Source organism: Macaca thibetana, chromosome 16 (assembly GCF_024542745.1).
Source record: "Macaca thibetana thibetana isolate TM-01 chromosome 16, ASM2454274v1, whole genome shotgun sequence".
NCBI lineage: Eukaryota > Metazoa > Chordata > Mammalia > Primates > Cercopithecidae > Macaca > Macaca thibetana.
The window spans coordinates 52,431,519-52,458,254 of NC_065593.1; the positions used below are offsets into that span (position 1 = coordinate 52,431,519).

General features: G+C 53.2%; 3 protein-coding genes across 4 annotated transcripts in view; 1 reads left to right on the top strand and 2 right to left on the bottom strand.

Annotated features, from left to right (window-relative positions):
* Positions 1–9,487, bottom strand: part of AARSD1 (alanyl-tRNA synthetase domain containing 1) — a 76,170-nt gene extending 66,683 nt beyond the window's left edge. Inside the window, exon 1 of the mRNA XM_050762782.1 lies at positions 9,484–9,487. The gene's annotated coding sequence lies outside the window, so the exon portion shown is untranslated. The remainder of the gene's footprint in view (positions 1–9,483) is intronic.
* Positions 28–9,650, bottom strand: VAT1 (vesicle amine transport 1). Of its 2 annotated transcripts, none has more exons than XM_050762790.1 (6): positions 9,140–9,650; positions 5,241–5,448; positions 4,685–4,855; positions 4,488–4,577; positions 1,727–1,968; positions 28–1,564 (listed from the first exon to the last, which is right to left on the bottom strand). In XM_050762790.1, exons 1-6 carry the CDS (start codon positions 9,548–9,550, stop codon positions 1,481–1,483), a joined length of 1,206 nt encoding a protein of 401 aa, XP_050618747.1. In that variant the 5' UTR covers positions 9,551–9,650; the 3' UTR covers positions 28–1,480. The 2 variants fall into 2 exon arrangements, with proteins under 2 accessions (XP_050618747.1, XP_050618748.1); XM_050762791.1 differs by lacking the exon at positions 9,140–9,650 and adding an exon at positions 7,126–7,340.
* A 3,306-nt stretch (positions 9,651–12,956) lies between these two features.
* Positions 12,957–17,493, top strand: RND2 (Rho family GTPase 2). Its single transcript, XM_050762895.1, has 5 exons — positions 12,957–13,258; positions 13,746–13,833; positions 15,302–15,411; positions 16,179–16,313; positions 16,854–17,493. Exons 1-5 carry the CDS (start codon positions 13,157–13,159, stop codon positions 17,100–17,102), a joined length of 684 nt encoding a protein of 227 aa, XP_050618852.1. The 5' UTR covers positions 12,957–13,156; the 3' UTR covers positions 17,103–17,493.
* Positions 17,494–26,736: the final 9,243 nt, after the last annotated feature.

The window sequence follows — 26,736 nt, forward strand, 5'->3', positions numbered from 1 at the left end:
CACTCTCAGAGGCAACAAGCAGGACCTAGGGTTTGGCTTTTTATTGACACAAACACAAAGGCAGCTGTGGTAATGGGGTGGTGGGGTACACAAAAGCAGAAATCGCACTTCACACATTTGGGCCTCATGTAGACAATGAGGATGCTGAGCCTGTCCCTCCACCTCCCATTGCAACGGTTGGGGTGATAATCCTCCCTAATTCTAGCTCAGTGAGTAGAGGGAGTGACCTCCCTACCCAGGAAGTCCCCATTTTGGTCACAGTGGCCCAGGTCCTGACCATCCCACTCTGTATTCCCCTGTTCCATCTCCCCACCCATGTAAACAAAGTTGTGGGCTGAGTTTGATAAGCTGCCGCTCTGCTTTGAGAAGGCAGTGGGGCCTCCCCTAAGTGCAAGGGGAATGTGCTTGGATTTTTACTTTGGTCCCAGAACAAGAAACAGACAGCACAGCCTTGCAGAGCTCTGGCTGGTAAATGCCACACGTATCTGCAAGACTGAGGAAGCTTCCCCGCCTTTCTCCTCAACCATCATAGAGACAGGACATGACACAGACCACGATGAGGGCACCTGTTTTTGCCCTGCTCCCCCAGGAGGCTCGGGACTGCCCCACCCAATGGCACATACACAAATTTTTGGCAGTGTTGTGGGACTGGGTAGGAGCGAAACCCCAGCTCCACCAGAACAAGGAAGGCACTGGGGAGTACAGGGGAGGAGAAGGAGGTGGGAGACAGGATCCTCCCTCCCCGCCGCCACACACACACAAGCACAGGTTTTCGTTGCTAAGGCACTGAGAACAAATCCAGAGAACTCAGTGAAGGGTGGGGGCTCTGTATCGCTCCCAGAGTTGTGACCTAGGGGAGTAGGTCTGATTTCCGCCCTGTTGGAAGAGGCAGCCTTGGTTAAGAATGGCAGAAAACCTGGAGATGGAAGAAGCCCAATTGTGCTTACGATGCTGGGGACAGAGGAGGAGATTGGGAACTGGTCAAGCCCAGAGGTGGGCGCTGGTTGGCCCAGGCTGAAGGGACACTAGGGAGAGACAGGTACCTGCTGGACTCACAGAGATTGGCCCCATATCCTGAGCTGACATTTCAATTCTTTGGGGAGGTGGCGGGGCAGGGACGGGAGGGAAGATGAGGCAGAGGTGAAAGCACATGGAACACAACAGGGGGGGACTGGCTAACCTTGGCACAAAAGCAGCACAGCAGGCCCGGGGAAAGGGCGGGGGCAGGAAGCAGCCGGCCTCCCTCTGACCCTCCCTGTCCCCTTGGCAGGGCCCAGACATCCAAATGGTCACTTCCCAACCTCTTCAGAGGTCAGGAAGCGGGGAGGGGCAGGGGAGAGCGGGTCATCACCACAGAGACCTTCGGGGGAGGGAGGGCAGAGCATTATGACAGAGGCTGAAATGCAAGTCTGGTGGCCAACAGAACGCAGCTTCCCAACTTCTCCCTTTGCTGGTCTCTAGGGTCTCACAACCACTCGCTCTAGTTCTCCTTCTCTGGCCCTGGAACCAGGAGGACCTTGCCCACATTCTTCTTCTCCTGCATCTGTTTCATGGCATCGGCCACCTGGGGAGGAAGGAAAGATGAGGCTCCCAGTGCTATCCAGCCTCCATCCAACAAGAGCCAGTGCGATGCAGGCAGCCCTCCTCTTCCCCAGGAATCTGCCCCTTGGGACCCCAGCCTTCATGAGTCCTATCCAAGCCCTCCCTGCAAAATCCTCACATTCACCTTCTCGAAAGGCCAGACTGAGTCAACGTGGGGCTTGATGTGGCCCTGGCTGTACAAAGCCAGGAGGCGGGTCACCACACCAGTGACCAGTTCCACTTCACCATCCAGGTAGCCCAGGTGGAAGCCACATACAGCCCGGTTAGCCTGCAGCAGCTGCAGAGCTGTCACGCTGAATTGATTCCACCATGTCCGGGCCAGGGCCATCAGGTTCCGTTTGGGGCCCGTCAGCAGGTTGGCCATTCCTGAAGGACAAGGTGACATGGCCTGTGAACACCCCAGGCACATCCCTGTGTGCCTGCATCTGTACTTTCTGTTCCCTGTGATCCCCTTGCAATTCTCCACACCAGTGCCAGGGGGTGATTGGATAATTCTCAAACTGCTGGTTACCAGGCCCAAACCAACCGTGGCTGACTTAAAATTGCTCCAGCAGCTGGGTGCTGTGGCTCACACCGGTAATCCCAGCGCTCTGGGAAGCCAAGGTGGGAGGATCATTTGAGGTCAGGAGTTCAAGACCAGCCTGCCCAACATGGTGAAACCTTGTCTCTACTAAAAAATACCTTGTCTGTACTAAAAAATACAAAAATTAGCCAGGTGTTGGCTGGGCGCAGTGGCTCACGCCTGAAATCCTAGCACTTTGGGAGGCCGAGGTGGGTGGATCACCTCACGTCAGGGGTTCGAGATCAGCCTGACCAACATGGAGAAACCCCGTCTCTACTAAAAATACAAAATTAGCTGGGCATGGTGGTACATGCCTGTAATCCCAGCTACTCAGGAAGGCTGAGGCAGGAGAATCGCTTGAATCCAGGAGGCAGAGGTTGCAGTGAGCTGAGATCGTGCCATTGCACCCCAGCCTGGGCAAAAAGAGCGAAACTCTGTCTCAAAAAAAATAAAACAAACAAAAAAACCACAACAATACAAAAATTAGCCAGGCATGGTGGCGCGTGCCTGTAGTCCCAGCTACTTGGGAGGCTGAGGCAGAAGAATCAGTTGAATCCGGGAGGTAGAGGTTGCAGTGAGCTGAGATTGTGTCACTGCACTCCAGCCTGGGTGACAGAGCCAGACTCTGTCTCAAGAAAAACAAAAAAAAAGCCAGGCGTGGAGATGGGCTCCTATAATTCCAGCTACTCAGGAGCCTGAGGCAGAACTGCTTGAACCAGGGAGGTGGATGCTACAGAGAGCCGAGGTTGGGCCACTGCCCTCCAGGATGGGTGACAGAGTGATACTCTGTCTCAAAAAAAAAAAAAAGGCCGGGCGCGGTGGCTCAAGCCTGTAATCCCAGCACTTTGGGAGGCCGAGACGGGCGGATCACGAGGTCAGGAGATCGAGACCATCCTGGCTAACAAGGTGAAACCCCATCTCAACTAAAAAATACAAAAAATAACTAGCCGGGCGAGGTGGCGGGCGCCTGTAGTCCCAGCTACTCGGGAGGCTGAGGCAGGAGAATGGCGTAAACCCGGGAGGCGGAGCTTGCAGTGAGCTGAGATCCGGCCACTGCATCCCAGCCTGGGCGACAGAGCGAGACTCCGTCTCAAAAAAAAAAAAAAAAAAAAAAAAAAAAAAATTGCTCTAGTCTTTATGTATTTGTTTGTTTGTTCCTTTGTTTGAGTCAGGGTCTCGCTCTGTTGCCCAGGCTGGAGTACAGTGCCACCACACCTGGCTAATTTTTGTATTTTTTCTAGAGATGAGGTTACGCCATGTTGCCCAGGCTGGTCTTGAATTTCTAGGCTGAAGCCATCCGCCTGTCCTGGCCTTCCAAAGTGCTGGGATTACAGGCATGAGCCACCGTGCCTGGCTTATTTTGTTGTATGAAATACTTTTTTAAATGAAAATGCACCTTGTTTAAGACACTCAGGGAGGCCGGGCGCGGTGGCTCAAGCCTGTAATCCTAGCACTTTGGGAGGCCGAGACGGGCGGATCATGAGGTCAGGAGATCGAGACCATCCTGGCTAATACGGTGAAACCCCGTCTCTACTAAAAAATACAAAAAACTAGCCGGGCGAAGTGGCGGGTGCCTGTAGTCCCAGCTACTCGGGAGGCTGAGGCAGGAGAATGGCGTGAACCCGGGAGGAGGAGCTTGCAGTGAGCTGAGATCCGGCCACTGCACTCCAGCCTGGGTGACAGAGCAAGACTCCGTCTCAAAAAAAAAAAAAAAAAGACACTCAGGGAGGTAGGACAGAAAGAAGGCAGGCTGGTTGTTCAAGAATAATCCCCAAACAAGAACGTACAATTTGGCCAGCTGTGGTGGCTCACGCCTATAATCCCAGCACTCTGGGAGGATGAGGCAGCTGTACCACCTGAGGTCAGGAGTTCAAGACCAGCCTGGCCAACATGGTGAAACCCCGCCTCTACTAAAAATAAAAAAATTGGTTGGGCATGGTGGCGGGCACCTGTAATCCCAGCTACTCGGGAGGGTAAGGCAGGAGAATCACTTGAATCCAGGAGGCGGAGGTTGCAGTGAGCCGAGATGCGCCACTGTTCTCCAGCCTGGGGGCCAAGAGTAAAACTCCGTCTCAAAAAATAAAATAAAATGTAGAATTTACTATGACTCATATGAAACGTTGTGACAGAGAATGAAAAGAGCTGGCACCCAGGAGTCAGCAATCTGAATGCAACATACAGGACCATTCCTAACCCTGATTGTCTACAGAGCACCAGAGTCCCTACCCCTTCTTCATTCAAAAGCCCTGGGCCCTACATCCCACCTCTTAGACCCTCCCTCCTGCCCTCACATGCTCTCTCCATGCCTGGCCCACTAACTCACCATAGGTGACGACTTTGCCCATGGGTTTCAGGAGGTTGTAGCCCTTGGCAGTATCTGACCCACCCAGAGGGTCCATGACGATGTCCACTCCTGTTATAGAGTAGGGCAACCCAAGAACAACATTAGGATCCACAGATCTGGAGCTCCCCTCCCTGTCCTGTGCCTTCCTACCCCCCCTCCCATATTCTGCCCCCAACCTTTAGGGGAAATCTTCTTGATCTCATCCACGTAGTCGGTCGTGTGATAGTCGATGGGATGTGTGACTCCATTCTCCTTCAGTGCCTCATGCTTGCTGGCCGAGGCCGTTCCGAACACTGTCACATTCTCCACCGTACGGCACAGCTGCACGGCAGCCATTCCCACACCCCCTGCAGCAAGACACCCATAAGCAGGGGATATGGAGTCACCCTGGCTACCAACCACTCCATTCTAGCCTCCCAAGGACTCAGCCCATCACCTTCATTTTGCCTAGGCTCGTTTTAGGGCCATGTCTAATTTCCATAACTGAGAAGTGGTGGGGAGGGTAGCTAGAGAGGTGGGGGTGTGGGGTGAGGGCACGTTGCTAAGGATAGCACACCAGACTAGACCTGGTGCCTGAATGTTACCACGGCAACTACACAGCAGAGGCCTCTGGGCGCCACAGGCCAAGGCAGTCTGGTGTTGCCATGGCAACAACCCAGACAGGCTGCAGGGAAAGGGCCTGGAAGGAAATCTGGGTGGGGTAAGGAGTGATAAAGTGAGGGGACCCGTCACCTGCAGCCATGTGTACCAAGACGCTGTGGCCAGGCCGTAGGTTGCCGAAGTCAAAGAGGACCATGTAGGCTGTAATGTAATTGACGAGCAAAGCAGCAGCTTCCTCAAAGGTCATGGCCTCAGGCATCAAGAAGGTCTGGACCGAGGGCACAGTCACCTCTTCCTGCCACATCCCTGACCGGTTCAACACCATCACCCGGTCTCCTGCCTTGAAGAAGAGAAGAGTATCATTCGTTGGCTGGGCGCGGTGGCTCACGCCTGTAATCCTAGCACTTCGGGAGGCCGAGGTGGGTGAATCACGAGGTCAGGAGTTCGAGACAATCCTGGCCAACATGGTGAAACCCTATCTCTACTAAAAATACAAAAAATTAGCTGGGCGTAGTGGCGGGCGCCTGTAATCCCAGCTACTTGGGAGGCTGAGGCAGGAGAATGGAGTGAATCCAGGAGGCGGAGATTGCAGTGAGCTGAGATCGTGCCACTGTACTCCAGTCTGGGCGACAGAGTGAGACTCTGTCTCCAAAAAAAAAAAAAAGAAGAGTCTCCTTCACTCACTCATTCATTCATCCACAGGCTATTTACTGATTTTGCCCTAGGTACAAGGCCCTCTTCTTACAAATGAAGTAGCAGGAGAAGCAGCAATAGTCATGGTAATAATAATAACAACATCATCAACAAAAACGACCTACCTTTACTGACTGCTGACTGAGGGCCAAGCCTGATTTCAAGTGCTTTATATATAATGCTTAATTAATCCTTACATCATTTCTTTGAGGCAGATACTATCCTTATCATCTTCTTACAGATCTTACATGTCACTATTGTGTAAGATCCCTGAATGCAAGAAGCTTACAGTTAGGGCAGCATGAAGTATTGTGGAAGAGATGAAACTGCTGTGGTTACAAAAGTGGTCTCAACTGTTTACTGACTGTGTGACTTTGGGTGCATAAAAATTACTTAATCTTTTTGAGCTCCAGTTTTCTTATCTGTCAATTAGGGCAGTTATGAGGATCGAATGGAAAAAAAAAATTTAGCACAACGTCTGGCACATAATAAGCACTTAATAATGTTAGCTAATAATAATAATAATAATATAATAGCAGCAAGGAAGTCACACAAACAACCAAAAGAAGGCCATACCAAAGTGCAGGCAAAGTTCTCTGAGCGATTACGGCAGGGTGTGATCACCTGGGGAGAAGTGTGTTTGAGCCAGCACTGGAAGCCCAGGAAACACTTTCACTCAGAGATGGTGCAAGAGGGGCGACAGACAAGGAGGGCTACACAGGCCTACACAGCAGTAAAAGGCTTCCTCCCCACCCCCACGAGAGCCTCTGTGCAGGAGGGAAAGGGGGCAAAGATAACCGCGGTGGCTCAAGCCTGTAATCAATCCCAGCACTTTGGGAGGCCAAGACGGGCGGATCACGAGGTCAGGAGATCGAGACCATCCTGGCTAACACAGTGAAACCCCGTCTCTACTAAAAAATACAAAAAACTAGCCGGGCGTGGTGGTGGGCGCCTGTAGTCCCAGCTACTCGGGAGGCTGAGGCAGGAGAATGGTGTAAACCCGGGAGGCGGAGCTTGCAGTGAGCTGAGATCCGGCCACTGCACTCCAGCCTGGGTGACAGAGCGAGACTCCGTTTCAAAAAAAAAAAAAAAAAAAAAGAACCTTTCTCTCCAGCTTAGCAAGTGGGGTCAAGGGAAGGGCAGGGCAAAGGAGGGAGCGTCAGGAGAAAAGACCTCTCTGCACTCTGAAGAGCATGAAGAGGGAGGTGTGGGTGCTGTTCTGGGACAATCCGGGTCTGTCTTGATCCCTGCCAGGAATGATGGGAATTCTGTATATTAACAAGAGTTAGGGTCCATGGGGAAGGGGGATGGGACTCCCACTTACGCCCTTTTTCATGTCCTCATGCTCCCACAGTCCACTGAAGAGGAGAACTGAGGACATGCTGGGGTCTTTCCTTCCAAGTTCTGGCCTGAGATGAGGTCTGGAGAATGAGAACGGAAGCCCTCCACCCAGGGACTCAAGACTAGCAGATACAGAACAACCCAGGAGAGCTGCGAGGAGTGCCTTGGTCATTTGGGGTCAAGGCCAGTCCCAGATTTGACCCAGAACAAGTCTCACTTACCCTGTCTCATGCTAACCCTCAGGCCATCCAGATCAGGGCCAAGACCCCTCCCCAGCCCAGACACCAGGAGGGAGGAGGAGGGAGAGAGACAGGGAAGGGCCCTCCCAGCAGAATCCAGGCTCTTACATCAGATTCTTGCCCTGGACAGGATATCCTGTATTTACCAGGCGGAAAGTGTGGGGGGGGAGGTGAGGTGGGTGGCCTTCAGCAGTGACATGAACTACAACTACCCCCTGAAAATATTCCCCTTAGCGCCTGCTCAAGAGTGGGATCATTTAGAAGTCAGTTTGAGGGTGGGGCCAGAGCTGAATTCAGAGGAAAGCCTTTAAGGAGAAGCTGTTTGCATACTCGATGAATCCAACAAACCTGGCTCCGGAATCCGGGGCTGGCAGGTCTGCAAGAGGCTACATCTGAGGGGCCTCTTTCTGAGGGGTCTCATTTAAAAAGAAACCCCTGGCCAGGCGCGGTGGCTCATGTCTGTAACCCCAGCACTTCGGGAGGCCAAGGTGGGGAGATCACCTGAGGTCGGGAGTTCGAGACCGTCCTGACCAACATGGAGAAACCCATTTCTACTAAAAATACAAAATTAGCCAGGCGCGGTGGCACATGCCTGTAATCCCAGCTACTCGGGAGGCTAAGGCAGAAGAATCGCTTGAACCCGGGAGGCAGAGGTTGCCGAGATCGCGCCATTGCACTCAACAAGTGCAATGGCAACAAGAGCGAAACTCCGTCTAAAAAAAAAAAAAAAAGAAAAAGAAAAAGAAAGAAAAAGGAACCCCTAAACAAATGGAGTGCTGAGGCCTCATCCCAGGACTCTCAAAAAGCTGATCATTTTGAGCTCTCCGGTGTCCAGGGTTGTGGCCGAGATTAATGATAAATGAGGAGAAACAGGCCTGCAGACTTGGCCAACCAGTTCAAGGCGCCACACCTCTCCATTCCAGTCCAAACCCCTGGCACCGGGGTTTCTGAAGTGGGGGTCCTCTGCAGGAGGAAGGCAGAGGTGGGTACCCCCTACACGCCCCGCCCCAGGCGTTCCCAAGGGCAGGCCCGATGTCTGAGTCACAGAAGGAGGAGATACTGCAGTCACGGGAGACACAGAGCCCAAGACAAAGATCGGGTGACCCAATCCCGCCTCCCCCACCCCAAAACCAGATCGGCGGTGTAAGTCTGGTGGCGGTGGGGGAGCAAGGCTCTCTCTTCTCCGTCACGGGCGTGTCTCGTCTCCTTGGCCTTGCCTTGCTTTGGGAGGGGCCGCCTCACACCCCCACAGACCACGGGGCTGCATGTGACCAGGACTCTGGCACGGCCGCTGTGCCCCCGCCCAACCCCGGCGACATAGCCCCTCAAGCTCCCTCGGGAAAAGGGGGTACTAACCGTCACTCACAGTCACAGACCACAATTACCCAGAGAGTGTTTGGTGGGCAGGGGTACAGGTGTGGTTTTAACGGGGGGGCGGGGGTGGGTGGGGACGGTGGTGTCGTTGTGCGCATGCGCATGGGCGCCTTATTGTTCCCCCCCCCCTACCAGCACAGCTTCTGGGCGGCGGCCGCAACTAAAAAAGGTTGGGGAAGGGGCGATAATTCCGCCTCCCCTCCCCACATAAATGCCGTTCTCCAGGAGCCCCAAAACACAAGTTTCTTTGCTACGCTTTCCACGCTTGTGCACCCAGGTCCGCGCCAGTTTCTCCTGCCCTGCCACACCCCCGGCGCCCGCCCACTCCTGCCCCACTGCCCCGTGGCCTGCGCAGCCCTGCCCTGCCCTACGCAACCCGCTCACCTTGCGGTCGCTGACACCCTCGCCCACTGCGATCACGACGCCCGCGCCCTCCATGCCTGGAGTGACAGGCAGCGGCGGGAGCCTGTCGTACAGCCCCTGCCTGGCCATGAGGTCTGCGAAGTTGAGCCCGCAGGCCCGCACGCGCAGCGTCAGCTGGCCGGGCCCAGGGGCCGGAGGCGCGGCCGGCCGGCTCTGCAGCTTCACCTTGTCGTAGCCTCCAAAGCCAGTGAGCACCAGGCAGCGCAGCGGCGGCGGCGAGGCGGCGGCGGCGGCCCCTTCCGAGGCCGCGGGCTGCTGGGGGTCGCTCATTCTCTCGGTTTTCGCAGGCGGCGAAGAGGCGTCTTCCCCGGCCCGTGCCTCGGCGGCCGCCACCACAGTGGCCGCCTCGGTTACCTCTCTCTCGGCTGACATGGCTGGGACTCCCGACGAGAGCGCACAGCTGGACTGAGAGTGCACAGCTGGGGAAGGCGGGGCGCGTCGGGAAGAGCCGCGGCTGCGGGATCCAGCGGGAGGGGCGAGGCGCCGGGCGAGGCGGGGCCTCGCGCGCAGCCTTAAAGGGCCAGAGCCACAGTGGCGCAAGCTGGGAGAGCACGAAAACGGGCACCAGGAATGTCTGTGGTCTTGGGGTCAAGCAGACCGCGATTTATTTATTCACAGTAAACCTTATTCAAATTAAAAACTACTTTAAGGGATAGGCCTGGCGCGGTGGCTCACGCCTGTAATCCCAGCACTTTGGGAGGCCGAGGCGGGCAGATTACAAGGTCAGGAGATCATTGCGGGTGGATCATTTGAGGTCAGGAGTTCAAGAACAGCCTGGCCGACATGGTGAAACCCCCGTCTTTACCAAAAATACAAAAAATAGCCAGGCGGTAGTGGCGCGCGCCTGTAATCCTAGCTATTCGAGAGGCTGAGGCAGGAGAATCGCTTGAGCCTGGGAGGCTGAGGTTACGGTGAGCCGAAATAGCGCCACTACACTCCAGTCTGGACAACAAAGTGAGACCCTGTCTCAAAAAAAAAAAAAAAAAAAAAAAAAAAAAGGCCAGGCGCCGTGGCTCACACCTGTAATCCCAGCATTTTGGGACGCCGAGGCGGGTGGATCACCTGAAGTCAGGAGGAGTTCGAGACCAGCCTGACCAGTATGGCGAAACCCCGTCTCTACTAAAACTACAAAAATTAGCCAGGCATGATGGCAGGTGCCTATAGTTCCAGCTACTCGGGAGGCCGAGGCTGGAGAATTGCTTGAACCCGGGAGGCGGAGGTTGCAGTGAGCCAAGATCGTGTCACTGCACTCCACTTTGGGCGACAGAGGGAGACTCCATCTCAAAAAAAAAAAAAAAAAGGCCGGGTGCGGTGGCTCACGCCTGTAATCCCAGCACTTTGGGAGGCCGAGGCGGGTGGATCACGAGGTCAGGAGACCGAGACCATCCTGGCTAACACAGTGAAACCCCGTCTCTACTAAAAAATACAAAAAATTAGCCGGCCGTGGTGGTGGACGCCAGGAGTCCCAGCTTCTTGGGAGGCTGAGGCAGGAGAATGGCATGAACCTGGGAGGCGGAGCTTGCAGTGAGCTGAGATCGTGCTACTGCACTCCAGAGCCAGACTGTGTCTCAAAAAAAAAAAAAAAAAGTTAAGGAACAGTCCCAAAACTTGAACTTACATCAGATTTGGAGTTACTTACATGTAGACTGGAGTCCAGCTAAATTGTATCTCAGGCTCTGACTGTACCTTTATGTAACCCAGGCAGGGATGAGACTTAATTCACTGTGGTCTTGCAGTGGCAAAGCAGAAGCATGGAGACCACGCCTTTAAAACTTTCTGACTTTGGTGTTAACGTTCTGTTCCTCATTTTCCCTTCTGTAACATAGTGATGATGCTGCGTGCTCTAGTTATATTTTTATTTTATTTTATTTTTTTGATACAGGATCTCACTCTTTCACCCAGGCTGAGCAAGGTAGTGTGATCACAGCTTCCTACAGCCTCAAACTCCCGGGTTCAAGCAATCCTTCCACCTCAGCCTCCTGTATAGCTGGGACCACAGGCATGTGTCACTACGACCGGCTAATTTTATGTTTTACCGCTCTTTGCAGAGCAGGGCTACCCCATAGGCAGCGTGCCTAGAGTGGCTAAACCTAGCTAAGTTTTGATTTGTTTTTCTAGAGACAGGGTCTCGCTAATATTGTACAGGATGGTCTCAAACTCCTGCATACAAGCAAGCCTCGGCCTCCCAAAGTGCTGAGATTACAGGCGTGAGCCACTGCGCCCAGCTTCTAGTTATCTTTACACAATTATTTGCAACATATATTATTAACTCGAATTGCCTCGATATAAAAAATTACTTTTTTTTCCCCAAAATTCTGTTGCCCAAGCTGGAGTGTAGTGAGGCAATCTCGGCTCACTGCCACCTCCACCTCCCAGGTTCAAGCGATTCTCCTGCCTCAGCCTCCCGAGTAGCTGGGACTACCGGCACGCGCCACCATGCCCGGCTAGTTTTTGTATTTTTAGTAGAGACGGGGTTTCACCATGTTGGCCAGGCTGGTCTCAAATTCCTGACCTCAGGTATCCACCCGCCTCGGCCTCCCAAAGTGCTGGGATTACAGGCGTGAGCCACCGTGCCTGGCCAAAAAAGCACTTTTAAAAGGTAAAAAAAAAAAAAAAAAAAAGTAAAAGGTGCCACGCAAATACGTATCGGTGGTTTTATTATTGTTAGACTCTTTTTTTTTTTTTTCCTTTTGAGACGGAGTCTCGCTCTGTCGCCCAGGCTGGGGTGCAGTGGCCTCTCAAAGTGCTGGGATTACAGGCGTGAGCCACCGCGCTCGGTCTATTGTTAGACTCTTAATCAAGCCTGACTTTTGGGTTTAGCTCTGGCTCCAGCAGAGCAACTCTGGCGGTTGGTTCTTTCTCTTCCTTTTTTTTTTTTTTTTTTTTTTTGAGATGGGGTCTGGCTCTGTCGTCAGGCTAGAATGCAGTGGCGCGATCTCTGCTCACTGCAACCTCTGCTTCCCGACTTCAAGCGATTCTCCTGCCTCAGCTTCTGGTGCACGCCACCACACCCGGCTAATTTTTGTATTTTCAATAGAGACGGGGTTTCACCATGTTGACCAGGATGGTCTCGATCTCCTGACCTCGTGATCAGGCCGCCTGGGCATCCCAAAGTGTCGGGATTACAGGCGTGAGCCACCGTGCCCGGCTGGTTCTTTCTCTTCCTAATCTCCTTCTCCCCAAGTATCCACCAGAGGACGCAGCTCCCCCAAAACTTTCCACCCAGTGCTTGGCTGGAGGAACTCAGTCCACGCTTCTCTGCTAGTCTAGCCGCGGTTAAATCAATGCAACCCGAGACCCGGCTGCCCGTTGTCATGGGGACGGAAAGCTATGATGTCACCACCGTCCGGGTGGGTGTGCTGGGGTTCACCCTCCCATTTCCCCAAGACCCCCTGCCAGGACACGGGCGGAGGCGGGAGAGAAAATAAAAAAGCCTGGCTCCTTCCCCTTAGCATCTCTCTCCCGCCGTGTTCAGGAAGTGGATGGCTGCCCCCGCTCTTGTCCGCACTGGTGCACCTGCGTGCACGCGTGGGTACACAGCAGGGCCGAGCTTCGCGCGTGTGCCGCTCATATTAGTGTACCCCTAAGAACTTCGCTTGAACTCTGCCCTGCCCTTATCTCCGAGAAAGTCAAATAAGCCCGGTTCGGCCTGTCCCAAACCGGCAGGGGCACCTCAGCCAACACTGGCGCGCTGGACCCCGGCTCTGGGTCCTCTGTTCCCAGGGCTCCGCCCAGATCTGCTGGGCCCCGCCCCCCGGCTGCGCGGGTGGGAGGCGGGGCCGGGGGGCGCGGCCGCCAGGCTGGGGGCGGGGCTGAGGGGGGGCCGCAGCCCCGGGGCGGGGGCTCGGCGCGGGCCCGCGAGATGCCGGTGTTGGCGGCCCGCGCGGCTGCAGCTGCAGCGGCGGGGGAGGCGGCGGCAGAGGCGGCGGCGGGGCCCGGGAGGGGGGTGGCGTGGGGGACCGGCGCGTAGCCGGGACCATGGAGGGGCAGAGCGGCCGCTGCAAGATCGTGGTGGTGGGAGACGCAGAGTGCGGCAAGACGGCGCTGCTGCAGGTGTTCGCCAAGGACGCCTATCCCGGGGTGAGGGACCTGCGTCTTGGGAGGGGGGCGCTAAGGCTGCTGCGGGATGGGTGACAGGGGCCCTGGGGACGGATAGGAACGGGTACTCGGGTAACCAGGGACAAGATACAGGGGCTCGGAGGACGGGGGGAGGCCTTGAGGGCTCGGGAAGGACTGCAGAGGATTGGGGTGGGAGGAATTAGGGAGCAGGGTGAGATGGATGGGGTTTGGGAGAACCAGAGCATCCGGGAGGGAGGGCGAGGGGAATGTCGGAGGTCCTGGGCAATGGAGAAGGGAAGAACTAGGGGGCTGAAGGGACCAGGAGGAGGTCTGGGAGCCTAGCAGAGATTCTGCGGGGGGCAGGAGCTCCCGGGATCTCCCCTTTGCCCAATCCCAAACCAACTTGTGTCCAGGGGCTGGGCTGGACGGGGTGTGGGAGTGAGGAGGGCATTTATCTGGGGTGAGGACTTGGAGAGAGGATCTCATCTGGATCCATCCGTGTCTGCAGAGTTATGTCCCCACCGTGTTTGAGAACTACACCGCGAGCTTTGAGATCGACAAGCGCCGCATTGAGCTCAACATGTGGGACACTTCAGGTAGCCAAGTCCCTGGGGGTCACCCTGACTTCCAAGGCGGCCCACTCTGTCCCCTCCCTTGGCTAGACCCTTAGGTTCCAGGTCAGCCCAGCCCATCCATCCAATTCCAACAGGAAGGAAAAATCAATTTTCTGCTTAAAGCTAGGGAAACTGAGGCAGAACTTGCTGATCCTGACAGAAACCATGTCCTAAAGGAGAAAGCCTAGGATCTGAGCCCTTCAGCTGGGTTCTGCCTACCTGGGAAAGTTGGGAAGGAATGGCTTTTAATTTGGAACATGTTTCTTCGGAGATAAGACTGAGTTTAGAAAAGACATTCAGAGGCTGGGTGCGGTGGCTCACACCTATAATCCTAGTACTTTGGGAGGCTTGGGTGGGCAGATCACCTGAGGTCAGGAGTTTGAGACCAGCCTGGTCAACATGGTTGAAAACCCGTCTCTACTAAAAATGCAAACATTAGTTGGGCATCTGACAGGTGCCTGTAATCTCAGCTGCAGGGAGGCTGAGGCAAGAGAATCGCTGGAACCTGGGAGAGGGAGGCTGCAGTGAGCCGAGGTCATGCCACTGCATTCCACTGCATTCCAGCCGGAGCGAAAGAGCAAGACTCCGTCCCAAAAAATAAAAAAAGAGAAAAGACATTTAGAATGTCTTGAGTGAGGAGTGGTCGGGGGCTGTTTCTCTCCATTGAACTAGAGAAATCTGAGGTCAAGTCCCAGGAGAATGGGAGAGTGCTTTCCTGCCACTGCTGTTTTCCTCCTCTCAACATAAGGAGGGTTTTTATTTATTTTTATTTATTTTTATTTTATTTTATTTTTGAGACGGAGTCTTGCTCTGTCGCCCAGGCTGGAGTGCAGTGGCCGGATCTCAACTCACTGCAAGCTCCGCTTCCCGGGTTTACGCCATTCTCCTGCCTCAGCCTCCCGAGTAGCTGGGACTACAGGTGCCCGCCACCACGCCTGGCTAGTGTTTTGTATTTTTTAGTAGAGACGGGCTTTCACCGTATTAGCCAGGATGGTCTCGATCTCCCGACCTCGTGATCCGCCCGTCTCGGCCTCCCAAAGTGCTGGGATTACAGGCTTGAGCCACCGCACCCGGCCGGGTTTTTATTTTTACAAGAGTTCCCTTCGGGGCTTTAGACTGCCAAAGCCCAGAAAGCACACGCAACATTTTATGAGAATGACTATAGATTTCATGAGCTTCTCAAAGGGGTCCAAACCTTAGTCAAGAATAAAAATTATTACTTTTTAAACCCCTAGGGAAGCAGAGAGCCGTTTCCCACCATTTGACTCCCCTTCTGCCCACTGCCCCACTTGGGAAACCCAGACTCCATGATGGGTATTAATGATGGGTATTAGTGGTTGCTCTTTTCCATTCTCTGCTCCCAGCATCCCTTGACCAGGATCTGGAAGGTCTCCCATTCCCTTCCAGGCCTCCCATCCACTCAGGCCCCTCATGCTCTCTCTTCCTTCAGGTTCCTCTTACTATGATAATGTCCGGCCTCTGGCCTATCCTGATTCTGATGCTGTGCTCATCTGCTTCGACATTAGCCGACCAGAAACACTGGACAGTGTTCTCAAGAAGGTGGGAGCCTGGGGAAATAGGGCAGCTAGACTGAGACGGACCAGCCACCATGGTCCTGACATAAAATGGGCCAGGAGGAGGGAGTGATAGCTGGGGTACGGCCGTCAGCTGGTTAGCGAGTGAAGCTCTCATCCCTGCCACCCCTGCCTCCAGCCCCCATCCCTCCCAGCCACCCGCTTCCTGAAAGTCCTCAGAGCTGGATACAGCAGCTAGGGGAGGTGGGGGAGTGAAGGGAGAAGCACTCACGGGATTCTTTCTCTGCTCTTCCAAGTCCTTGGCAGTGGGAGCCCCAGATGGAGGGGATGGGATGTGAAGGCTGATCCTGGAACTCAGGAAAGCCCTGTGGCCTCCTCTCCAGGCCCCAATTTCCATGAGAAAAGCCAGTGGTGAATGGACAGAAGTCAGCTAGGGCAGCCCCAGTTCCCAGGTGGGGGAGGGGAGGGTGGGATAAATTTGTTCCCAGGAGACAGCATGGGAAAGGCGAGTGGGAATGGGAAGGTTCCAGGCTGGCAGACCCTTCATAGCCACTGAGGGAGAAGAGTCCGCAGGCCCACGCCAGCCCTCTCGTCCCCCCTACTTCTCTCTCACCCCATCCTGCTCTCAACCCAAGCCTAGCATTCTCACCTCTTCCTTGTGTGGGAGAGTTCCGAGGGATACGTGGTTTCTGCATGCTGTGAGGAAGAGAGGGCACACTGCTGGCATGGCGCAAAGGCTCACCCTGTGCTTCCCTCCACCGCTCCACAATTCTCTTTTCTTCTCCTACATAGTGGCAGGGAGAGACTCAAGAGTTTTGCCCCAATGCCAAGGTTGTGCTGGTTGGCTGTAAACTGGATATGCGGACTGACCTGGCCACACTGAGGGAGCTGTCCAAGCAGAGGCTTATCCCTGTTACACATGAGCAGGTGGGACCCTTGACCTCTGACCTCATCCCAGCCTAGACCTGTCACCTCTGCACCTTCAGTCTCTGATTTGAAAACACCTTGGCCGGGCGCGGTGGCTCAAGCCTGTAATCCCAGCACTTTGGGAGGCCGAGGCGGGTGGATCACGAGGTCAGGAGATCGAGACTATCCTGGCTAACATGGTGAAACCCTGTCTCTACTAAAAATACAAAAAACTAGCCGGGCGTGGTGGCGGGCGCCTGTAGTCTCAGCTACTTGGGAGGCTGAGGCGGGAGAATGGCGTGAACCCGGGAGGCGGAGCTTGCAGTGAGCCGAGATCACGCCACTGCACTCCAGCCTGGGAGACACAGCGAGACTCCGTCTCAAAAAAAAAAAAAAAAACACCTTACCTGGCTCATCCTTTGTTCTGGCCTGTGACCTCTGACCTGATCCCTTGACTGTCCCCAGCCCTGACATTCAACCCCAGCCCATAGCCTCCGTGCCCCTTTCTAAGCTGCAGGCTAAGACCTATAACTTTCTTCCATGCACTCCTTCCTTTTCCAGGGCACTGTGCTGGCCAAGCAGGTGGGGGCTGTGTCCTACGTTGAGTGCTCCTCCAGGTCCTCTGAGCGCAGCGTCAGGGATGTCTTCCATGTGGCCACAGTGGCGTCCCTTGGCCGTGGCCATAGGCAGCTGCGCCGAACTGACTCACGCCGGGGAATGCAGCGATCCACTCAGCTGTCAGGACGGCCAGACCGGGGGAATGAGGGCGAGATACACAAGGATCGAGCCAAGAGCTGCAACCTCATGTGAGGGGCTAGGAGAGGGCAGAGTGTGAAGAGGGGTGGTGAGGGACACAATTGTTCCCCTGCCTGCGCCCAGGCTTTCTGACCTCCTGAGCCTGGCTGGGAAGTCAGGGCAGGCAGAGCAAGCAATTCTTCTGGGCAGGGGAGCTGGAGGGCAGAAGGATATCATCATTTCTCATCTCCTCCTCCCTCCTCTTCTCCAGTGGATATTGAGGGAGCTAACAGGGCTGGCATCTGGGGCATGAACTGAGATGGGGCAGGTGGGGGTTAGGGAAGCTGATATCAAATAGTGACCTTGGTGGAGTCTCCTATGTGAAGAGTACCCTCCCTTTCCACCCCCAGCCCCCATATCCTGGTTCTGGCCCAAGGAAAATGTCCATTCTACGACCTTCTCTTTTCCTCTCCTCTCACTTCTGCAGCTATTCTCACACACCTAACCTCTAGGCAACATGCACTAAATTCAAAAGCAAGGAGAAGCCCTTCCCCCACCATCAGTCCACCAGCCCTAGAACCTCCCTTGCCTCTACAGTCACCCAATAAAGCCCAAGTCCATGGAAAACGGCTGTGGCTTTAGTTTTGTTGCTTTTAAAAAAAATCAATCTACCAGTCTCTAGCAGTAAGAGGGAAAGTTAGACCTCAGCCGGGGAACTTTCCATGTCCGCAGATAGAACAGAGGACAAAGCCATAGGTTGGATCAGAAGTGTCCTTTTAGGAGTCAGAGTTGGGAGAAGGAGACATCCTGGGACTGTTCATCCCAGTTAATAAAGTGGGCAATTCTCAGGCCATTAGGGGATTTTAGAGCAGACTGACATGCAATTAGTCAGCATTTCTCAGCCCAGCCAAGCCTGCTGCTAGTGTGGGAGGGGTCCTGCTCGCCATCTGTACCCCTGGCTTGGAGTCTGCTGGTGCCCTGGGGGTTGTGGGGGTGAGGAGGCATCAAAAACCTCCACATCACAGAAGCTACCCCTATACAGCGTGAAGTTTCCTAAGGGGTCAGTAGTTTGATTCTGGGGTCTTAGAGGCTCAGGCCAGGGACCTTTCTCTCCTTCCATGCTGAGTTCCTTGATGACTTTCAGGGAAGCATCAGCTGTTAGAGTTACCCCTACTCTGTCCCTTCAAGGAAAGATGGTGGAAAGGACGGCTGAGTGCCTGTTGTCAGGAAAGACAGTGCTGGTCTGTTTTCTCGGGAGTCTGGTTTCAGATTGTCCTGTATTCCCTCCCTGGCTCTGGTCCCACTGGCCTCTTTTCGGTGACATTCTCCCCCAGGAACCATCCCTGGCCCTTCCCTCCCCCAGCCCCAGCCCTAGCCAGTTCTCCCAGACACACTGGAAGAGAACACTGACCTTACCCAACTGTCTGCTGGGATCCCACCCAAATTTATAGCCCATTCCTCCCTCTTCATTCATTCAGCAAGTATGTATTGAACACCAACTGTGTGCCATACACTGGCTTGGGAGATTGCAAGGACCAGTCTCTAAGCTTCTGGAGGCCAACCCAATGTGGAAGATAAGTACCCCAGGTGTGAGGGTGCCATGACTGAGGGATATTTGTACATGTACAGGGTGCTATGGGAGCTCCTTGCAGCCTGAGAAGCCAGTCCTGTTAGCCAGGTCCTGAGGGTTGAAGAGGAGTTTGCCAGGCAGGGAAGGGGTAGGAAAGGCACTCTGGGCAGAGGGTACAGCATGTGTAAACACGTGGAGATGAGAACGAGCATAGCACTGTTGGGGCTCCCATGGCAGGGAGAATAGAAGACAAGGCTAGGAAGGTACCCTGAAGCTACTGCAGGGTCCACGGAGGAACCAGGATTTCATTCTGAGGATGAATGAAATCATCCTCAGAGGATGAAGCCACCAGGAATTTCAGGCAGAGAGTGAAGTGATCAGAGTTGTTTTTTGGATAGATGGTTATCTGGATGAGGTATTTGGGGCTGGGAGATTTGGCTCTGAGATGTGTCATTTAAAATAGCTTGTCAGCAGTGACTCACACCTATAATCCCAGCCAAGATTCCTCCTTTGGGAGGCCAAGCTGGGAGGATCGCTTGAGGCCAGGAGTTCGAGACTGCAGTGAGCTATGATCATGCCATTGTCTTCCAGCCTGAGTGTCAGAGTGAGACCCTGTCTCTTTAAAAAAAAAAAAAAAAAAGAAAAAGAAAAAGAAAAAATAGCTTCTCTTTTCCCTTATGCCAGGTTCCAGTATTGAGAGACAAGAAATTCCCACCCACCACTCCCTGGCTCATCAGATACCCCTATCCCAACCTCTCCTATGGGACTAGTTCATCTCAGCCCGTCTCAAAGATTCTAGGATAACTTCAATGGCATTTGAAATTATCTAAGTGCCCCTCAAACTGAGACCTGATTAGGGACTGACTCAAGGACCCTGAGTCCTCGGCTAAGGGTACAGGAGAGGGCAGGGGCTCCAGGCCCAGCTAGGTGGATCTCCATCTGTCTTTGAGGACTGACCCTTTCCCCACAAGGACCTGCCATAAAAATCGACTTGTGATTTTTAGCTGAGTGGCTTCTCTTTTCCACTTTGGACTTCTCAGTGCATAGCAGGTTCAAGCCTGCAATCACCAAAGTGTAGAATGTGGAGTGTTTGTGCCCCCTCTTTCCTCTAACCTCCATCTCCTGCCATGTGAGCTCAGGGAATGCAAACATAATTAGAAAGATCAATCAGCTGGAGGAACCCCCAAAGTTTAATACCTTTTTAATACTACCAGGAATGGATTTTTGGTCCCTTTCTGCAGGTCTGGATTGCCAGGTGTTTTGTTTCTGGGGAGGAGGGCTCTGGGCTGAGCAGCTCAGTGGGTGGGAGGAGGGAATGGGACTGTTCCTGATCCTCAAAGGCCTCTGTAGGCTGAAGGGAGGGGACCTTACTCCCTTCCCCACCCCAGATGCAGGAGTCACTCAGCTTTCTTCTCTGCAGCTGTTTCCCTCACAAAAAAGAGACTGGTTTGGGAAACAATGTAGCCTCGTTAAACATTTAATGAAATAAACAACTAATCACACTGTGATGGCTGCCAGTGTTTCTGTTTTTTTTTTTTTTTTTTTTTTCTTTTTTCTTCTTTTTTTTTTTGAGACAGAGTTTCGCTCTGTCATTCAGGCTGGAGTGCAGTGGCACCATCTCAGCTCACTGCAACTTCTGCTTACCAGGTTCACATGATTCTCCTGCCTCAGCCTCCTGAGTAGCTAGAACTACAGGTGTGCACCACCACACACAGCTAATTTTAGGTTTGGTTTTTTTTTGTTTTTTTTGTTTTTTTGAGACGGAGTTTCACTCTTATTGCCCAGGCTGGAGTGCACGGGCGTGATCTCGGCTCACGGCAACCTTGCCTCCCGGGTTCAAGCAATTCTCCTGCCTCAGCCTCCCGAAGTAGCTGGGATTACAGCCATGCGCCACCATGCCCAGCTAATTTTGTATTTTTAGTAGAGAGGGGGTTTCTCCGTGTTGGTCAGGCTAGTCTTGAACTCCCGACCTCAGGTGATCCACCCGCCTTGGCCTCCCAAAGTGCTGGGATTACAGGTGTGAGCCACCGTGCTCAGCCATTTTTGTATTTTTAGTAGAGACGGGGTTTCACCATATTGGCCAGGATGGTCTCGATCTCTTGACCTCAGGATCCACCTGCTTGAGTCTCCCAAAGTGCTGGGATTACAGTCGTGAGCCACCGCGCCTGGCCTAATTTTTTTTTTTTTTTTTTTTTTTTTTTTTTTTTTTTTTTTGAGACGGAGTCTGGCTCTGTTGCCCAGGCTGGAGTGCAGTGGCCGGATCTCAGCTCACTGCAAGCTCTGCCTCCCGGGTTCCCGCCATTCTCCTGCCTCAGCCTCCCGAGTAGCTGGGACTACAGGCGCCCGCCACCACGCCCGGCTAATTTTTTTTTTTTTTTTTTAGTAGAGACGGCGTTTCACTGTGTTAGCCAGGATGGTCTCGATCTCCTGACCTCGTGATCCGCCCGCCTCGGCTTCCCAAAGTGCTGGGATTACAGGCGTGAGCCACCGCGCCCGGCCAATTTTTGTATTTTTAGTAGAGACGGGGTTTCACCATGTCGGCCAGGATGGTCTCAATCTCCTGACCTCGTGATCTGCCCTCCTCGGCCTCCCGAAGTGCTGGGATTACAGGCCTGAGCCACCGCGCCCCGCCCTGGTGTTTCTTAACCTAGGCAATAAGCCTGCCTGGGAGGGAGGAGGGGGAAGGACAGGGTGGATGGGAAGAGAGGACTCAGTCAAACTACTGAAACACTTCAGCTGACAAGGGTCCTCCCCTTGTGACTCTGGCCCTCCCAGGAGGGACAATCATGGGAAGAGCTTCAGATTCAGAGGCAGAAGTCCCGGGGCCTGGGTTGAGCTCTGCTGCTTCTTCCCTGGGGAGTCTTTGGTGAGGCTCAGCACCTCTGTGAACCTCAGTTTTTGCACCTAGAAAAGGGGGCGGATCACTACATCTTCCTCATTGTGTTGCTGAGCTGATGTCAACTTTTATTCTTTACAACCAAGACACCAAGGCTTAAGTGCTTCTAAACTGGGCCTGAGGGAGTCGGGAAAGGCTTCTTAGAGGGGTATTTTGTGCTGGGACTGGAAGGCTGGAGGAAGACAGAAGATAGGAAGCAGGAGGTGGTTATGTCTTGTTCCCACACCTATCCTGGGCCTGAAGAGAGCTTTAGTGACTCCTCCAAAGATTGAGGTCCCTTGGTCTCCATTTTTCTGAACTCCTCTTATTACTTTTTCTGCAGTCTCTGGGTGAGGACTTCATGTTGCCATAGTGACCCTCTCCCTGCTTCAGGTGCACTCAGACTTGTCCTGCAGGCTGAGGAAGGTGTGGGGGAAGGGGTCATGTCCCTGAGATGCCCAGTGGGGCAGGCACTCTTGGCACAGCTCTCTCCCCCGACTCCACATTCTCTTCCCCAGGAAAGGGTTTAGCATTTTGTTCTCAGTTTGTTCTACACAAGGCAGCTCCTCTCCTGCTTCCTTCCTTCCAGCCGGGTTCTCAGATCTCCCTCCAGCTCTGTCTGGTCAGTCCCTTACTTGCTGCCCTCAAGGCTGTGAGTGAGGGTCAGAGAGTGGGGAGGCTCCAGGTCAGGAGGTGTGGGATGATTCCTGAGTAGCTACCCCCTAGCAGCCGAGAGACAAGAAAGCCATGTACACTAGTGCCCCTCCCCACAAGAAAATGCCTCTGCTGTTGACTCCTAAATAACAGATGTCTGTCTGCATATTAATGAGATTGGATGAATAATTGGTGAGTTTTTCATTCAGTGTCAGAATGAACCGGGAGGCCTTATGTTCATGCACACAGACACCCACTCACCCCTGACTCTCCCCTTCCCCCACAGCACAATGAAACAGACACAGACGCCGGCAGGCTTGACCCATGAGGGGAGGGGCAGACAGGGAACCACCGGGAGGGGTGTTAGGGAGGGGTGTTAGCAGGAGGGAGACCCCCATGGTTGGTCTGGGTTGGTCAGGTTTCTCTCTTGATCACTGCCTCCCCATCTCCCCGGGGGCAAAAGCTTGCATTTGTGAGATTTCGCCACCCTGCAGAAGGGGCTCAGAGGAGGAGGGGGCTCTGGGGAGAGGCAGTTGCTGCCTAGAGGACAGCAACAAAACAGTGGTCTCCTTCAGCGACTTCGTGCCTCACTTGAGTCTGGAATCAATGAGCCCCTTACCCTGCGTTAGACCCTGTGCCAGGGTGTGAGATGGAAGAACAGAGGTTTTGGAGTCAGGTAACTACAATTTGCTAGCTGGGTGCCCTTGCACAAGTTCTCTGAGCCTCACCCTTTTTGTCTCTAAGAACACCTACCTTGCAAGATTGAAAGGATGAAATGAGATAAAGTGTGTTATGTGTCTGTCTTAGTGCCTGGTTTATAATAGGCCCCAACTCATATTTTTGTCTCCCGACCTATCCCCAAAACAAACCAAGACACTTGCTTAATTGCTGCGTCTCATGCCAGACCCACCTTTGTTAGGGAAGGGGTTAATTAGAAGTCTAGTAATTATCCTAGCTGCCTGGAAACCAAGAGGAAAAGATACAGAGAGGAACCGAAACAGAGAAAAAGAAATAGACACAGGAGACAGAATGATGGAAACAAAGGCCCCGAGAACAGGAGACCACAGAGATGGGAATGGGAACATGGAGAAGGTATTGTGGGCAAACGAAGTGAACCCTCAAATGACAGTTTAGAATCCAGGCCCGGTGCAGTGGCTCACACCTGTTATCCCAGCTATTCAGGAGGCTGAGGTGGGAGGATCATTTGAATCCAGGAGTTTGAGACCAGCCTGGGCAACATAGGGAAACACTGTTTCTAGAAAAAATAAATAAAAATTAGCTAAGCGTGGTGGCACATACTTATAGTCCTAGCTACTCAGGAGGCTGCGGTGGGTGGATCACTTGAACCAGGAGTTCGAAGCTGTAGTGAGCAGTGATCACACCACTGCACTCCAACCTGGGTGACAGAGTGGAACCCCATCTCAAAAAAACCAAACCAAACCAAAACAAAAAAACAGTCCCAGTGCTGTGGCTCACACCTGTAATCCTAGCACTTTGGGAGGCCAAGGCTGGAGGATCACTTGAGCCCAGGAGTTCGAGACCAATGTGGGCAACACAGTGAGACCTTGTCTCTATAAAATATTAGCCAGGTGTGGTGGCCCACAGAAAGTTGAGGTGGGGGGATCACTTGAGCCTGGGAGGTAGAGGTTGCAGTGAGCTGAGATTGTGCCACTGTACTACTTCAGCCTGCATGACCGAGCGAGACCTTGTCTCAAAGAAAAAGGATCCAGAGGTTAGAGTCTAAAATGCTTAGGTTTGCCATGTTCTTGCTGTTTGACCACAGCAAGTCTCACCCCCTCTCAGCACCTCAGTCTCTTCTTCTATAAAGTGAAGGGGTGATTTGCTCTCTAAGGTCCCTTCTCATTGTGTGAGAACAAGAGTCCCAGTAGCCTGGGAGCACAGGGGAGGGGACGCGGCTGCCCACCCTTCGACACTATTACCCATTGGTCACTTGTGCTCTGTCTCCTCTCTCCCTTGGTAAATGGATCTGCTGCGCCAGCAAACAACTGTCCATTGTGTCCTAATGAGGGACGAGCAGGGAAAACCAATCACTTATGATGCAAATGAGCCCACGGCTGCAGCCTCCTCACATTCACTGAGTGCTTCTCTTCTGTCCAGAGCCCAGCGCTGCCCCAGTTGGGCCTTTCTCCCTAGCTCCAGTTCCCATCTGGTCCTGGAGGAGGAGTGGGGAGGCCCAGACTGGCCTCCCCATTGTCGTTCATTGCACTCCCTGCAAGGAGTTTCAACCCTCAAATCCTCCGAGCCTGGCCCAGCTCCTCTCCCCACCCCAAAGGTGGCTCAGTTTGATTTTTTTAAAAAATTGATTGAAGGCCGGGCACGGTGGCTCAAGCCTGTAATCCCAGCACTTTGGGAGGCCGAGATGGGCGGATCACGAGGTCAGGAGATCGAGACCATCCTGGCTAACACGGTGAAACCCCGTCTCTACTAAAAATACAAAAAACTAGCCGGGCGAGGTGGCGGGCGCCTGTAGTCCCAGCTACTTGGGAGGCTGAGGCAGGAGAATGGCGTAAACCTGGGAGGCAGAGCTTACAGTGAGCTGAAATCCGGCCACTGCACTCCAGCCTGGGTGACAGAGCGAGACTCCGTCTCAAAAAAAAAAAAAAAAAAAAAAAATCGATTGAAATTCACATAACATACAATTAGCCATTTTTTTTTTTTTTTTTTTTTTTTGAGACGGAGTCTCACGCTGTTGCCCAGGCTGGAGTGCAGTGGGGCGATCTCGGCTCACTGCAAGCTCCACCTCCTGGGTTCACGCCATTCTCCTGCCTCAGCCTCCTGAGTAGCTAGGACTACAGGCGCCCACCACCGCGCCCGGCTAATTTTTTGTATTTTTAGTAGAGACGGGGTTTCACTGTGGTCTCGATCTCCTGACCTTGTGATCCGCCCGCCTCGGCCTCCCAAAGTGCTGGGATTACAGGCTTGAGCCACCGCGCCCGGCCAGCCATTTTAAAATATACAATTCAGGTGCATTTAGTGCATTCACAATGTTGTGCAACCACCACCTCTGGACTCAGGTTTTATGCCCTCTGCCCATTCGATGCCCTACAGCCTTCAGCGGGACTGGGCAGAGCTGAGGACTAATGGAGGCTGGTGAATAGGCTGAGAAAAGCCCAGAGCTGGCCTGAGGTGAAGAGGTGATCCCCATGCTTTAGGATGACGTTAGAAGGCTTAGGCTTTGGTGGGAGGGGGACGTCACTGCCTTAGCCAGCACAGACCTGTGGCCACATTGTAGAACATTATTTTATTTATTTATTTATTTATTTGACATGGAGTTTTGCTCGTATTGCCTGGGGTGGAGTGTAATGGCATGATCTCAGCTTGCTGCAACCTCCAGCTCCCGGGTTCAAGTGATTCTCTGGCCTCAGCCTCCTGAGTAGCTGGGATTACAGGTGCACGCCACCATGCCTGGCTAACTTCCTATTTTTAGTAGAGACAGGGTTTCACCATATTGACCAGGCTGGTCTTGAACTTCTGACCTTAGGCAATCGGCCTCCCAAAGTGCTGGGATTATAGGCATGAGCCACTGCGCCCGGCCCCAGAACATTCTTGCATTCTTGAATTTCCTTGGGAATTTTTTTTTTCCATTTTAATTTATCAGGCATTAGAAACCAGAAGTGGCTTCTGTACAGATCTTGGTTTCCATAGCTTTCAGAGCTTCTGTGGGCTTGGGGATGATCCCGTCGGCAGGCTTCTCACTTTAGCAGCTGCAGAAGGCCCTGAGACAGCCCCACAGTCCTTTGCCTCCAGGAAAGACCTCCTGCCACCTAGAACCCTAGGAACAATCCTAGACTTTCTACCTAATGTGTACTAGCTTATTCCAGAGTCATATAGCCTAACAGCTGGGAAGAGCCTCCTAAGTTGAGTTTCTCTTGCTAATATACACTGTAATTTTATTTTATATGACTTTTTTTTTTTTTTTTTGAGATGCAGTCTTGCTCTGTCTCCCAGGCTGGAGTGCAGTGGCGTGATCTCAGCTCACTGCAAGCTCCGCTTCCTGGGTTCACGCCATTCTCCTGCCTCAGCCTCCCCAGCAGCTGGGACTACAGGTGCATGCTGCCACGCCCGGCTAATTTTTAGTATTTGGTTTTATATGACTTTCAAGAGAAGATGGCAAACATCTGCTTACCTGTGTGTCTGTGTTACCTTGGATTCACCCTCTATTCCCTCATCTAGGACGTGCAATAATGTTTTAAATACACACACACACACACACACACACACACACACGCCCTCTGGAATTAACCAGTGTCAACTGCTGCAGCACTGCAGAGAAAAACACTCTATAGTCATAAACTTCCTATTATCTTCCAGTGCATATCTCTGTTCAACTGGAGTCGTTAGTTGACTCTCTCCTAGACATAGCCCAGACAGCATAATGAGGGCATTTCCATCTGTGGCCTAATGAACAGGGACTCCTAGGCTAGTTATTTCCAGGTCTGCCACCAGCTCACTGAGTGACCTTTGACAAGGCCCTGGACCTGTTTTAGCACCTATAAAGTGCGGTTAGCAATTTTATCCTAGTGAAGTGGGAGAGATAATGGCTGGGCTAATGCTTTGAACCTGCAAAGAAATCATCATGAACACCATAA